At 44.8% G+C, this 15,470-nt stretch overlaps 1 protein-coding gene across 2 annotated transcripts; it reads right to left on the minus strand.

The window, feature by feature from the left end:
- Positions 1-1,322: 1,322 nt before the first annotated feature.
- On the minus strand, positions 1,323-7,202 carry TUNAR (transmembrane neural differentiation associated intracellular calcium regulator). Of its 2 annotated transcripts, none has more exons than XM_078864235.1 (3): positions 7,049-7,202; positions 5,966-6,202; positions 1,323-2,665 (listed from the first exon to the last, which is right to left on the minus strand). In XM_078864235.1, exons 1-3 carry the CDS (start codon positions 7,196-7,198, stop codon positions 2,378-2,380), a joined length of 675 nt encoding a protein of 224 aa, XP_078720361.1. In that variant the 5' UTR covers positions 7,199-7,202; the 3' UTR covers positions 1,323-2,377. The 2 variants fall into 2 exon arrangements, with proteins under 2 accessions (XP_078720361.1, XP_078720360.1); XM_078864234.1 differs by having other exon boundaries at positions 1,323-2,668.
- Positions 7,203-15,470: the final 8,268 nt, after the last annotated feature.

The raw sequence follows: 15,470 nt of genomic DNA on the forward strand, positions 1-15,470 counted from the left end.
TGTATTCAATTTGAAACCATTAACCCATCTCAGATGTCAGAGCTTTCTTTGTCGAAATTATTTTACCAAAATATGCACATTTTTTCGTCGCACTAGAACCTCTGAATTATATCATCACCACATCAAGCTTGTAACCGATACAACCCCTGGAAGAAGAGGTCCTCTATTATTTGGGAAAATTTCCTTCGGAAATCATGTTGGACATTGCCGACTTCTTGAAAGACCCAAGTCCACTTTTGTCCCTTCCATTATGAGAAAATGGGCAGACGCATACTGTTGGATGCTGTAATTACCTCATGAACGTCTACAATTTTTAAATGTGTGTTCTCTTACCAGCTCACATCCCAGTGAATAAATACAGCTCAGGTGACCTCTCAGCACCATACCAGGAGGACCGTGCCCCAGGGCATTGGATGCCAAGCCCGGCGGGGAACTGTCACACAACCCCTGCCCTTGTCTGTATCACTTGAAGACAGCACCGGGTTTAATGACGCTGGACTGGTGGCCCATCTAACTAACGCAATATTCTGCACTCTGTGTCTGCTGAGAGATAATGAGCGTGTGGCGAATGTTAACGCTGTCGACCAAAGAACAAAGTCAAATGAAACTTCATACACGCACCGTAGTGGAGAGCGGGGCTTTCGGGTTATTCAAGTAATGGACTGCTCTCACAACTGTCAGTTCGATTGCGTTACTAATCGGAAAACATAAATATCTGGAAAGAGTGTAATCTCCTGTTTCTCACATGTGCCACTGGACGGGAGGTTAGTTGCGGGGCTTGGTGATGTCATCGGCCGTATCGCGCTCGACACGGCTTGTAAGGGCCTTGATAGCCGAACACAACCCAACGTAGTCGATGATACTTTTGTCGTAGATTCGTCATTTTAATCGACAACTTTACCCAGCTCTACCGCACGCATTTATTTATTTCCCGTTTTTATTTATGTGAGCTGTGCATCCTCAGATCAGTGGAGACAACACCCATCCAAAACAAAAGTCTCCTCTGTCTGGAGCTGGTAACATGAGACTTAAACATCTGGAAGGACTTTCATTTAAATGTCGTCTGTTCTTTTACGAAACCTCAATTTAGAAGACGTTACAAAGTAAGTTTATTTGACAACATATGACCGCAGACATTAATGATTATCCAATAAAGTAATTTTCTGTTGAAGGTAACAATGACATGGGAAAGGTTTGTGAAGTTGTTACAATGCATTCTGCCACTTGGTATTTCACTGGAAATGTGAGGCTGCATTAGAAAAAAACGCTATTAAGCAAACATAATGTTTTATTTCAAACAGCAATGTCATACAGCTGTCTCCCACCGAATATGAACGTAGTAATTGTTCTCATGAATGTCATATTACACATTAACTGGATATAAAGACTATATACTAATTTAAAGCTACATTTCACCACATGATATACAAAAATCTTAATAGTATTTCCATTTCGTTAATTGGGGTCTTGAAGAACAAAGCCACCTTCAGTAAATGGCTCCATACTCCTCGTGGTGTATGCTGACAGTGTGTCCTCACAAGCTCCACACAGCTACGTCGGAAATGACCTCGGACTGATCATGTGATGGACACACATCTCCATGGAAACAATAAAGGCAGCTCTGTAAACTTTGTTTTCTAAATCATCACATTTTAAATGCAAAAAAAACCCCGTTTGCTCTGGGCCCTGCCCTAAGCACAGTTTCACTGGCAGCAGAACCATCAACACTGCGTCTTCATTTCTGTACTCATAAAATAGTACGGATTTAAATTTTACAACACAACTGTTTGCCAAACGTTTGCTGAACATTTGTTTAAAGCGCGCAATCTCCTCGTGGTGCAGCAAGCGCGACTGCGTGAGCACAGCGTCTTTGTGTCGGGACGATAAGCCGACGACCGAGATCCTGTAACTGTTTTCACGACAATAGGCAATTACGAGGCGCATGGTGGGGCAAATGGCTCGTTGTATACATTTCAGAAACTTGAAAATAATTGGAACATTTTTCATTTTGTGCTTGTAAATTGTCGATGATTTGACCGTACGTGGACTTGCTCCCGTGTTGAGTGCAATCGGTAGGTTGATGCACCTGGCCTCAAAACAGGGCCTGACATTTCAAATGAAAGACAACAAAAAGCAAAAGAAAGATCGGAAAACTAAAATTTGGACAAAAACACGACGTGAGTTTTCTCTTTCAAGGAAAGCCGATGAAGGCATACACATTATAAGTACTTCCGACTCTCTTCTGAAACGGAGTTTCAAATCCACGCGCTGAAGGAGCCGAAGCGTTACGTCGCCAAAGACGTCGCAGCTGACCAGGCGAGGCCACCGCTCACAGTACCGTACGTCCACAGCGCGGGGGCTGAAGGCGCGGAGAACCTCACGTGGCAGTGTAGATGTAGACAAAGACAATGACCAGGAGGTTGAGCACGGTGCCCACAATCCCGAGAGCGGCCAGTATCGACTCCTCTTTGCTCTCCTCCGCTCTCCTGCCATCTCCCTCCTCCACGTGGGCCCCGGCGCCCGCGTGGGGAGCCGGCAGGGGAGCGTGGTGGGCGGCGGCGGCGGCGGCGGCCACGGCGGCAGCACTCGGCGGGGCCGTGCTCGCGTTCCCCGTCGCGTCCGCCTCTCTGGTGCCCAAGCGGTCTGGGGGCATCCTGCCGGTGACCTGCTGCACATTGACGACACGACCGCCGACGTGACGGCACGAGTTCTAGAGTTTGTGATGCACTTTCTGGGTACCCCCCCCCCCCATGTCATGTTTCGATCGGTGTTATCAGATGAAGTGTCCATTCGTATCTCTCAAAGAGCATTGCAGATCTTTTGAGTTAGAGAACGGGCCATAGAAGCAGATATGGCAAAGCTACCTCTGAGATCTCTTCAAAGGACATGTCTATGCAGTTGAGGAAAACACTTTCTCCTCTGCTGTGCATATTCGAGGAATGTTCATCGCAAAACAGCCAAACATATATTTAATTCTCAGAGCTGGACATTAATTAAGTGCCCAACCAAATTGAATGTGATGTTTTTTTTTGTGTGCAGTCATTGGTGACTGGGCTTAAGACCAGCAACTCCCTACACTCGAAAGACTAATCACCGGCAAATGCGTGGATTCAAAACCAGGATCTCATCAGTGCCGACTCAGCGCTCTGACCTCAACCACTCAGCCACCGCCTGTTACGACACGATTCCTCACGTTAATCATGCCCTGTGGTCTTTACACAAATCAAAATCAATGTGTCGTCATGTGCAAATGAGTGTGGAGTGGTTTTAATCCTCATTTATGTCCGACATCCAGTGGTGCAAAGTCCACTTTCCCATGCCGTGTGCCAGTTTATCCATAGCACACAACCTCTGTTGACTAAACACAAAACTGTGTTCATTTTATTGACCCCGAGAGGATCGTGAGCTGAGCCAAATAGCCCAATCGGGAATTGAACCCGTAACCTCACAAATTTGAATCAGGCCCTCTTCCGCAGTGACACCCATCCAGACAAATAGTACATATTCAATATACCGGAGTGAGCACAAAGAACCATTCATCGTTTATTTGTTGACCCACATTGATGTTGCTTACAGCCAGCCAGCCAAACCACACCCATATGCGCAGCTGTGCAATTGAAAAAGAAGTCGATCTCAAATTTGCTCGGGATTATACCCATAAAGAAATATCAAATGTATCAATTTATGAGCAGCACAGACATTAAACGCATATAAGGTACAACCGTGTATTAATCCACTGCTGGATGGAGGTTGTTTGACCATACTTCACCATGCTGATAAGTGCGATCAGTTGAAAGGGTGCCCAGCATTGATTCTGATATCACTCCACACGGATGATGTAATCCATGGCCGGGAATCGAACTCAGGTGATCAAGTTCATAGCGTAATTCCCTTACGACTACACCTCTACCACACGAGCCCAGTCGCACTGTGTAACATTCGTCTTGAGCTTGTGTGCCAGTAATTCCAATGATCGTGAGCATGATGCATGGCGATGATTAATGGCTCAATGGGCAAGATGATGACCATCATGAACATCTCCATCATCATCAGTCGCTGCAACATCTCATTACATTCTCAAACGCCAACAATAATTTGTAGTAATCCTTGGCATTGCGCTGATCAAAATGATTATAATAAGCGCCATGGTGACTCTGTAGAGCTTTATTATTGGATCTGTGCTTTTGTGAGCATTGTCCTCGTCATCAACCTAATAACGACCTGTAGACCACATGGGGCACACTTGTCCAACGATATCTATGCTTTATCAATCCCTCTCCGCTGGAAATGATATCTCTGAGACAAGCCGTCCACATCTCGTATCCAAGCTGACACAATAACAAGGACCGCTCTCTGTTCACACAGTGGTCTTCCCCTAGGTCAAATTCCAGCTCATTTGGGGGAACACCACGACCTTCTCATGTTTGACATCCTGAGGAAAACGACCAGCCGATCCAAGTGTTCTTCTCATCACAATACGTTTGATTGCACCCATTATTAAGTGGATGCGTATCGACACGAATGTGAATTGCCATTGATAGCTGCTCCAGGATGACTTCAAAGCTACTGGGCTATGTTTATTTATAAAATTAGAACGGCATTAGATTTTTTTCTCTAATTGCAGCGTGTCCGTGTAGTTTGTGTACTAAGCTCCTGGCATAGGTGATGATTTAAACACGTCTAATTTTAAGACACTGATGTTAACATTTTGCTGGATTTTATTCAACTTTATTTAGGTACATGTGATTTCACTGCCAATGCTCGGAAAATTACAACACTAATTCAATTGCATTTCCTTTGGCTGCTTATTCACATTTTACGTTCATATCTTCCACAGTGAATGGAAATGAATATTAATGCTAACCAATCATGTGAATAGTATCAAAGTTTAAACCAATGAACAAAATACATGTAATGTTTAAAATGATCAAATTAAAGATTAACAATGGATCTATGGCACACTTAACTAAAATTAAAATGACACTGAAATACTTTATTACAATCTTTTGGCATGGATACATTGCAGTCTATTAATTTATATGTACAAAATGTAAATATATATGCAGGCCGCCCTGGTTATATTTCTGTGCACCTGGTTTATAAAGTCCTTATGCGGTTACTCTGACAAATCAGTCCCTTTAAAGTCAAAGTTTTTCTTTGCGAGCCACAGCCATGCGTAACAAACAAGCTGAACATCAACGACATTAATTCGAGTCGCTGGTCTGGTAACACTACAACAATGGGAGCTGCTGTGCTGTATTGTTAGCGCCAAGAAGCTCAGCTTCAGAGGGTCACTGGTTCAATTTCCGGGTGCGGCAGTTTAAACAATGAACACGTTTCTTAAACCCGCGCCCCGAAACTGTCCACCCAGCAGCATGAATGAGTACAGCACAGCGAGTCAATCAGTAGTCGGCCATCACGTGTGGCGGGGTAAAGTGAGCGTGCCTCTTTCCAAGGCATATGACCAGTGTGGAAGAGTAGGCCAAATAACCTCTAGCGTCTAGAGGGTCTCTCGAGTGCGTCCGCCAGCGTGGGCAAGCAATTACAGGGATGCACCTGTAACCTTTAAACAGTACAGTACAACAATTTCGGACGGGTGAGTGCAACGCACATGGAGCAAATACGTTCAGCAGCAGCAGCAGCCTTTTGTTGAACTGCAGCTAAAATCGCACTCATGTGCTTGGCATTTGCTTTAAATGCAGGTACATTGCTCACAGACGTAAACACATTTAATGTAAAGTTACTATCATACGAATGGATGATGATTGACGACTGGGTCGTGAATTAAACAGCCTCGTACTTATGCAGCAGCAGCGCTGCAAAAAAAACCGTCGAATGCTCCGGTTTATTGCGATCAAATTTTGTGTTGCAAATCAAATGTACAACGCGCACATTCAGAACAAAAGGTGCAACATTAAAAACAAAACGCCAGCAAGATATTTCACAGATAGCAAAAGACACTTACCGCATTCCACATAACTGTGGGTGGAAAGCTATTCATCACTTGGCTTGCAATCACCGTGTGGCAGATTCCATCGGAATGACGAAGTTTTCGGCAGGAAGCCTCTGCAGCCCGAGCGCCGGCAGGTCCAGGGGAAGCATCACGACAACATCCCAGAAGCGGCCGCGTGCTCGCTCCCCCTCGTGCGCTCCTGCTCCCTCCACCAGTCAATGCCTTAAAATCCTTTGCCACGTTTTGTTCCTTCCGTGTGGCATAGCAGGGCAAAGCAAGACAGCGTCGGGATATAAATACGATACATCCGAGGCTGTGATGAATCTAAAAAAAGTTTTAGGAAAGAATCGAAAAATAAATTGTCGGAATTGTAACTATAAAAGAATGAATATTATTTGAGAATATTGCTTGACGATGACGATAGCATGGGGGAGGGTGAAATAAATCGCAAAATGTAATTGTTCAACAAATCCTTTTGGCTCAGGTTGATGTATTCCTGGCTGTTGTGCATCAATGCCAACAATAGATGGTGGTACAACAACAAAAAATCGGGAAAAAAATCCACCACACTTCACATCACGGCTTGTGGGGTGACAGCCAAAACCATTCCCGCGAGGCAGCTGAAAAGACGAGGAAAAAAATCAAAGGATTTCCATTTGTGTCAGATCAAAGACAAGCGAAATGGTATGGAAAGTTCTGATATCAAGATTCGGATGTTTTTTTTAAAGACTATTGTTGATTACTATTGTTATTTATTTTAGGAGGGGAGGGGTGCGGTCAGGGGGAGAGAGTTAGTCACAAATATAATCTCCTCCCCACACTTCCCGCACCACCAACAACAACAAATACCATGGTGGTACCGATTTCAAGGAGAGACCGTTTCGGGGGGCTGTGGTCAACGCTGACGAAAATACGTGGAAAAAAATCCATCGCTCGGGGTTTTTTAATTTTTAGGTGAAGAGGGATGACTGCCACAGCTGGCGCATGTGTGCCTCTCCGCTCATTCCGGGGTGCGCGCGCGTGCGTGCGTCCGCGTGCGTCCGCGTGCGCGCGCGCGTGTAGCCTGCGCGTGAAGGGCAGAAGAGGCGGGCGCACCACGTGTCGCGAGCCCCCGAGGAGGAGGAGGCGGCGGCGGGTAGTCCCTCGGCTGATTTTGCATTGCTCGCTCCCGTTACAATAAATCACCAGCGAGTGACAGCAAAGGAACCTCCGGTTGTTCAGCACAAGCACTCCACTTCTTTTCATTAAGTCTGCCTATCTCCCCTCGATTCCCATCCTCCCTCGCTCGCTCACTACCGCCCCACCCCCTTCCCTCTTGCCCCCCACCGCCACCCAGCCAACCCGGGCAAACTCTCCGCGATGTCTCCTCCCACTCATGACTGTCCAGAACCGACGCATCCTCGTCGACTCCAACCTCTCTACACCTCCATCCCCCTCCCCGTTCCACAATTTAATTCAATTTCTCCCACATTTTTCTTATTTGCTCTCTGCCTTTCTATGCGATGTTTTTTTTTTATATTTGTCCGAATTTGAAGCCAACGAGCAACGCTGAAGACGGACAAACAAGAAGTGTCTCATATTCTGCCGAGGGTTTAGGCTGTCACCAGCAGAATGAACACATTTTTAAATGAATTGTGACCAAAATTATCATTTGCAAAGAATCCCATGAGAACATTCGCAGTGCCGTGCACACAGTAACATGCAAGATATTTTCTTAATGTGAATGGATATTGATTATTTCATTCCAACACTTTGGCCATCATTTAATTTAAAAAATAGAATATTTTTATTTTCTTAACCTACATGACACTATTGATATTGTTGTCAAGCAAACCCTGTATCTTCCTGTACACCGACTTCCCACCTTCAGCATCATATTTGAAGATCAGAGCTTTACAATAATGGCCCTTAAATCCCCACTGGCCGATCTGTGTGTGCGTATCATTTATTCTTTATGGACATTCATATAAAACATTTAAAAAATTAATCATTTGTTTTTATTTATTTTATTACAGTGGCCTGAAAAATAGCCCTTCTGGCTAAATGATTTAATATTTTTTATAAAGCAAGACTGGATTGGGGATTCCCAGTTGAAAAACAAACCGACCCATCGCAGCATCGCTGGCCAACGCAAATTCTCGGCTTTTATTCCGTTCTGCGAGACAACGTCTCGGTTCATTGTTATTTCGCTCCAATTAAAAGTTGTCCGCGCTTGGTATACAGGAGTGGTGTTTTAATCATTGCAGCACAATATCAACAACCTAGTATGTATTTCGCACGATATTTTTCATTGTACCTCGACATCTCTATGTAGCAGATGCCTCTCAAATTTTTAGTTTATAAGGAAATCAATAAGTCACGACTTCGAACGGTAATATTTCTTTCACAAGAGATTATAAGGATGCGTATAGTTCCTTTACACTCCGTGTCAACACGTGAACAAGCAAAGGTGCAGCCCTGCAACTGCTGGCTCACGCCACTGCTGGTCGAAGAGCGCTAGAGATCCTCTCTAGAGCATCACAAAATTGTTTAATTTTTCAAGATGTTTACAATAGAGATGGAATGATGCATCAAATCATCAGCTAATGATGATTATTGAGCACAAGATGCATGCCCAGATTGGCACGTGGGAGAATATATTCGTTTCAATTCGCGTACGATATATTTAATTGGTTGCCATCACTCAGGTAGTGAAAGTAATTGGAGTTAAATATCAAGCAGAATCAAATCTAGGATCGAATCGTGACATCCATCGCAGCAATTCATTGAATCTCCAGAGGGCTCAATTGTTCCACATCTAGTTTGAAGGCTGACAACCTATAACAAATATGCAAAGGGGCGTCTTCTACAGCTAAACATTACAATAATCCCAGCATGCTTTGCATGTCAAGTTGACATCACCTTTTTCGAGTGTTATTCTGCATATTCACGCACAATTTACGTTCGCGAATGAGGGTGCTTTCTTTTGCACGTCGATGTGAAAGTCAAATAATACATTTAAAAGTGTAAATGTATTCACTTGTCAGCACAGCTGCATATGCTTGTTTGTTGGGTGGAGGCCATGGTGTTACAATGTTTTTGACAGAAGCGTAAGGCGAGGGGTTTTTCCACAGAGCAATGAGCGCTACGCGACATTTCGCGATAGCCACTAGGGAACAGTTGGGAGGCAGACAAGACCGAGATAAGATTGACAGAGGTCACGGGCGACGTATGGCAGCGTGCCAACGTCAGATGACAATGAGCTGAATAAAGAAGATGTATAAATAAAACGATCCACTGTACATCCTCTCGACATTGTTGTGCAATTGGCTGACAGCGCGAATGGTAACATTTGCATTAAAATATGATTCTACAAACAAATGAAAACATTTATAAATATATATTTAAATAAAACCTGCAACCACCAACCAAACGCTAGACTTTGAAAAAATGCAGCTGTCCACATAATGCATTTGCAGCATTTTACTTTAAATGAGACAATTCTAGATGGCATTATTAAACAAATATCTCATCTGCTTTGAAGTCAAGAGCTATTAAAGCACTCACACCAAAAAAACTTCACTCCAACCAATAAATCCGACCAATGTACATAACAGAACCCATTTATATAATTTAGCTTCAGTCACTTCATAAATTTACGCCGTATTTTTGACATCACTGTGTATTTTGTTTCAGCCGTAACGTTGCGCTGTTTTTGTTCTCATTAACGCCTGGTTTTTGTTGTTACTCGGTATCTTAGAATTCACTTAACAGCGCCCATTTTACTTTGATCAACTCTGAATTTGAATGTATTGCACTGTGAAACCTGTTTTTTAAATATAATTATGATATTTTTTTCTTTAAGATGTTTCATTCTGAATTTTCATATGTAGCTCAAAAGAACACTTTACTGTTGCAAAGGTTTGCTGTTTAAACGTTGTGCTTTGATTTCACTCTGTAACCTTTTGCTGTAATGAAATTTGTTGTCTTTATGTTTCACATTCTAATTTGTTACACTAAAAGCTGTTTGCTGTTATAATGGGGTTGTTTTTATTATTCAGTTGCTGAGCAGAGACTCAAACGTCAAGCAGACAACAACCAATGGCTGTTGAAATGTATTAATATTTTACCAAGGTCTCTCTTTAACAAGAAACTTCTGGTCTCAATAAACTCGGATTTGATCTTAAATCACGAAATTAAAATGAACTGACGTGTCTTTAGTGTTTGCATTTTGTGGCTTCTGTTACCCAACAGTAGAGAAGGCACTCTTGTACAACAACAATAGGAATAAGATCAACTTGTAACGCACCATCGGGCAGAGGCCACGAGGAGGAACCACAGACGAGCGGGAATGGCAGCAGCCACGTGATGGGCCGGCAACAAAGCTCTGCCGTCCCCGACATGTGAAGGTGTTCTCGGCCAACGGACGAGTGTTTACTCCTCGCGAGAGGACACCGCGGTCCCCGAAGAAAATCCATGCGTGCGACAGGGCAACACTCTATCCCAGACAGATGGAACCGCTGAAGTCCGCATTTGCTGTTCTGCATTGCCCTGGCAAGCCAGGGCATGGCACCTCGACGCCCACCACCACCAGAAGGGCGCTTCGCGACATTCGTGTACTCCACCAACCCCCGCCCTCGCAGTGCGAGACTGGAGGCGCGTGCCAGCTCAGGTCGCACATATGTAATCATTAACAGCGCCGCAGACACTGCTTGTTAAAGTCCTCCCCGATGTACACATGCTTGTTGAACTTCTTCCGCACCGTACGTAGCCAACCGTGCTAATCAGAAGTGCGGTGGAAGGACGACTAAACACCAACATCAGTGTCGGTCACGTGGGTTGAGTGACGATACTTCGCCATGCTGGCGAGCGTGGGTTGGTGACAGCAGTCAGATATTACCTGTCACTGATGTTAGCCGTGGCCTGGAATTCAACTCAGATCGCTGGGCTCATGTCAAAGTGCTCCACCGCTCCACCTCCCTTATCGCTTGACAAGCCGTGTACCAGCCGTGTACACAGCCGTGTACCGCTACATTGGAAAGTGTCCGCCCACCATTGCCAAACAACAATCGGGCGGGGCTCACCTCCACTCGTCGCTCCTGATCCAGCGGCACAAACCCCGCTTCCCTTGGGCGGCAGGAAGCGCAGAGCGCGCGCCAGAGAACGGTCACCGTGGCCACGTGCAAGCGAGAGCGTTGCGCTGCCGCGGTGCCATCGGCTCATGGGGCAGACGGATCGTGGCATGGAACGCCGTGACCTGCCACGGGCCTTGCAAGGCGCGGGCCGCGTGACAACTCCTCTGCCTTCACATGCGCCGCCCACGAGTGCCAATTCCTGCCAAGCGAGTTCCCTAATGCGAAGGACAGCGCCGTGGCTTCAATTAGCGCGCTGATTGTTTCAGCGTCCGTACGCTTTGCGTTTGGCGACAAAAAAAATGATATCCGCTGTGTAATGAAGTTCTCACCGAGTGCAAGCATTCCCACCCCATCCCTACCCCCGAAGAGATGCGACACGTCGGCTCTGTGTGTGCCCTTGCGCGAGGATTGCTCAGACAGCATCGTTTCTGGGGGAAAGAAGTTCGCTTTTAGCCCTCGTTTTAAACTCCCCGCACCGCGGTTGAAATAATGGTGCAGGCTCCTTCAAATCCCCCACGTCTCGCCGTTTGTGGCCAGATCGCTTATAAAAGCAGCTATATAGCTCAGTTAACTATGTCTAAAAAATGTTAGTTGCACTTTTAGTTTCAGGTACAGGAGCGAGATGGATTGTTGCATATTGCGCCCATGAGGGATGGTAATGTCTCGGAGGAGCATATTGACAGTTGTAAATGTGTATAGTAACTACATCGGCAATATGCAGCAGTCAATACATCATGGCAGGTCATGATGCTGATGATCATTTGGCCAGAGATGCATTGCCATGTATGTCCGTATGTGTAATCAAAAGATCGGTACCAACAAACCAAAACAGATCTCGCATGTCCATGGCCCGTGGGGATGCCCCCCACGTCACCTCTCACCTGCCGAGCTGCGCGCTGCGGCCGCGCGGAAGCATCCGCCGTCTTCACGGCGCGTCGAGGGCAGCTCCTGGCAGCCCCTGGTGGTCTTTAGTGCGGCCCCCCCAGACACCAAGCTACACGTGAACACAGCCCCATTGTGCTTAACAAGCAGGCTTTCGCGATCAGTGTTATCCAGAAGATGTTTTTTGGGTTAGATCGTATAAATATAAATGTGTCGTTAAACCCGCCACCACCCGATCCAGCTAATTAGTAAGGTTCGTCACGTAAACCAAACATGCCAATGCGTTACTAGTTCAGCACTAACCGGTGTGTTGGAGAATAAACTCACAACATTTACAATTCGAGTACGACGTTTGGACAGTAATTACAACTAACATCATCCTAAACAACGGTGTGCTGAACTAGTAACGAATTGGCATGTTTTGTTTACGTGACATACCTTACTAATTAGCTGAATCGGGTGGTGGCGGGTTTAACGACACATTTATATTTACACGATCTACCCCAGACACCTCTATTATGAACTCCATCATGCTGTCAAACCCAATGGTTTTAAATGTGTGGTGGCACTCACTCACACTGATATCGACAAAAGTGACCCCCTCTGGAAATTAGTGAAGAACACTGGTCTGGAGCATGGGCAGCAGCAGCTGCACACAGCAGCAGCCGATAGCGTAAGAGAGACACACGCGTGGGGAGCGGTGGTGTCGTGATTAGCACGCTGCGCTATGATCCCACCAACAACGTGTGATAATTACCTGAACCGGTCCTGATGTTGACTCAGCATCAAATAAATACCTGGTACAATGTGTAAACATCACCACTGGGGAGACAAAGGCAACCGGGTGTGGTGATGGCCACCCACCCCCTCGTGTATCGTACTGGCTTTCAAAGGTGCTCGCTAACAGCACTTGCCCCAAAAAGGCAAGTCAGGTATCATTGCTTCTTTGTGGACTCGTGCCGTCTGCTGGCAACACTGCGCTCCAAGCACTGTCTCATGATGAGATATTAACTGCCTCGCCTGGTATACAGGAGGTCGTGGGTTTGATCCCAACCCTGACACCTGTATATTTAGAGTTTGCATGTTCTCTCCGTGGTCGCGTGGATTTTTCTTCAGGGCCTGCGGTTATTCGCTCCACATTTGGAAACATGCGTTTACAGTATTTGACTGCAATACATTTTCACCTGATAAGCCACTTCGTTGAGCTATAATTTGTGGCCAGGTCGCTTCTGAAAAAGAACTGTATAGCTCAGTGGGCCTTAACTGGTGAAATTAAAGTAATTTATTTTTCCATAGTTTTTACTTCCTTTGGTGATGTGATGGCAGGTGTACTTTATGATGCGTTGCCTCCTCCATTTTTCCCATCACTTCCTTCTCAATGTGCCACTTTGTGTTGCTGTATGGACCTGCAGTTACCCAGCATTCCTACACCCATTCTCGCCGTATTTTCAGATTCATGAAAAAAATGAAAGCCAAATGATCCCAAATCTCGTTTTGAGACCCGATTTTGGAGATTTGTTTTCAGTTTAATAAAAAATAAATCAGGAATACATCTGCTACTCGCAACCTTTTGTCAGGAAGGCCCCGACGCTGAGATGTTCGGCCAATACCATTCATTCACGGAGTATGTTTGGAAGGAATCTGGTACACCCTGAGAAATCCTACCACACATTCAAGGGGGTAAACACTCGGCACTGCCATCTCCCGATCACCTTGCAACCCGGCACCTGCAACACCTTGGCAAGCCCTTGTGGCTACCCATCAAAGCTACTGCATTAACAAGGGCGGCTCAAAACTACACTGGCTTCTGAGGGCACTTTCTTCGCCCTATGTGAACGCTGACGCAAGTCCTTGCGTTTTTATGATGAACCTTTCCTTCGGTGGAGGTCAAGTTGTCGGTTGTAGATTAAAAGACGAGAGGGATGATCACGATCGTGACATATGCCCTTTTTTGACGGAGAAACTAAAGTCCTAAATTTTGCCACGGAGGTTAGAGGTCACCGTAATGTTATTTACAAAACTGCCGTGAGAAATATTTACCTAATAAAGAGTCACGTTTAAAAAGTAATAAACCGTAAGTTAATACGTAGAGTTGTAAAGCACACATGTAAAATTGTGATTATTTGGTAATTACTTAAAAGTTGTTGCTGTACACATATGTCTATAATTATATCTTCCAAAGAAAAGCTACTGAAATCGAAATAATCCACACTTATAAATGAATACGCTCGCTAAAATCCATTAAAACTAAATAAATAATATACATAAACCATAACCACTGTCATCAATATTAATGGCACGTATGCATATTTATGGATATCATACATTAGCAATGCATTACAACCTTACAAAATATGATTGACTAATCTTTGCCTAATGCGTCAATTTTAATTCTGCTGTAACGCGTGGGTTGAGGTGTTCATGAAAAAAAGCCCCCGTCAACTTGAAGTAAAGAGCTTCATTATTCTGCATCCCTCAGAGAATAATAACACTTGCTCTTGTCAGCTGTTTGATGTGCTTCCTTTGTTCAGAATGCAGTATATTATTAAGAAAATAATCACTCAAAACCTCAACGTAAGGAATAGAAAATAGCCCTTACAAATGTCCTCCTTAAATTCAGTAATGAGAAATCCGCATTCAAATTGTCAACTAAGCCAGCAATCTACGCCACATTTCAACCAAAGCTGTTGCACTAATGGGAAAGCGGCACGCAGAGGAGACACACACACAGCAATATGTGGTCACATTTGGAGACGCACACATGGTACGAAATTATGCAACAATGTAGCTCAATTCTCCAAACACACAAAACACAACCGCAATTAACTAGTAATTATATACAAATGTCAAATACACTATAGTGTCAAATCAGATCTCAAGTGGATTTTTTGGAACGAAACGGTGAATGAGTATTAAGTAGTTTCCTTGTTTATGTTTAGCCATTCTCAATACAGTACTTGAAAGCAAAAGCTGTTCCAGAATGCATTTGAGAAGCCAAATATTCTGTTTACACATTTCCATGGGACTCGCATTACAATGTAACGGGGCACGGGGTAACACACATTGCTTTAGCTGTCCAACCGCTCTTGAGTTCGCTGCGTGTTCTGAAGGTCTTTGAACTTCAAAGGCAAGAAGCCATGCTCTGTGTGTTCACCATAGTACAATTGACATGCATGCATCGTAACAATAGGAGTAAAAAATTCCATTATGAAACCCGAGAAAGCCTCAATGAGTCTCAAAACTATTTTCCAGGAGGACCTCGCATGGGGATGTTGACATGAATGAGAGAACCGGAGTCCCGAAGAAAATGCACCAATTATGTGAGGCAGTAATCCTCAGCACTGTCATCTCCTCGCCACCTCGTGGCCCCACACATACTTGGCAAACAAAAACAGACAAAGATCTGCGATATAATCCATAAAAGAGTTTTTTTGGGGGTTAGATCGCGAACTCGAGTCGCCGGATCTGTTGTGCAGCACCCTGACCGCTGCACGACGGCTCCGCACGCACGCACACAACCA

Source organism: Lampetra fluviatilis, chromosome 18 (assembly GCF_964198595.1).
Source record: "Lampetra fluviatilis chromosome 18, kcLamFluv1.1, whole genome shotgun sequence".
In the NCBI taxonomy this organism is placed as follows: Eukaryota; Metazoa; Chordata; class Hyperoartia; order Petromyzontiformes; family Petromyzontidae; genus Lampetra; species Lampetra fluviatilis.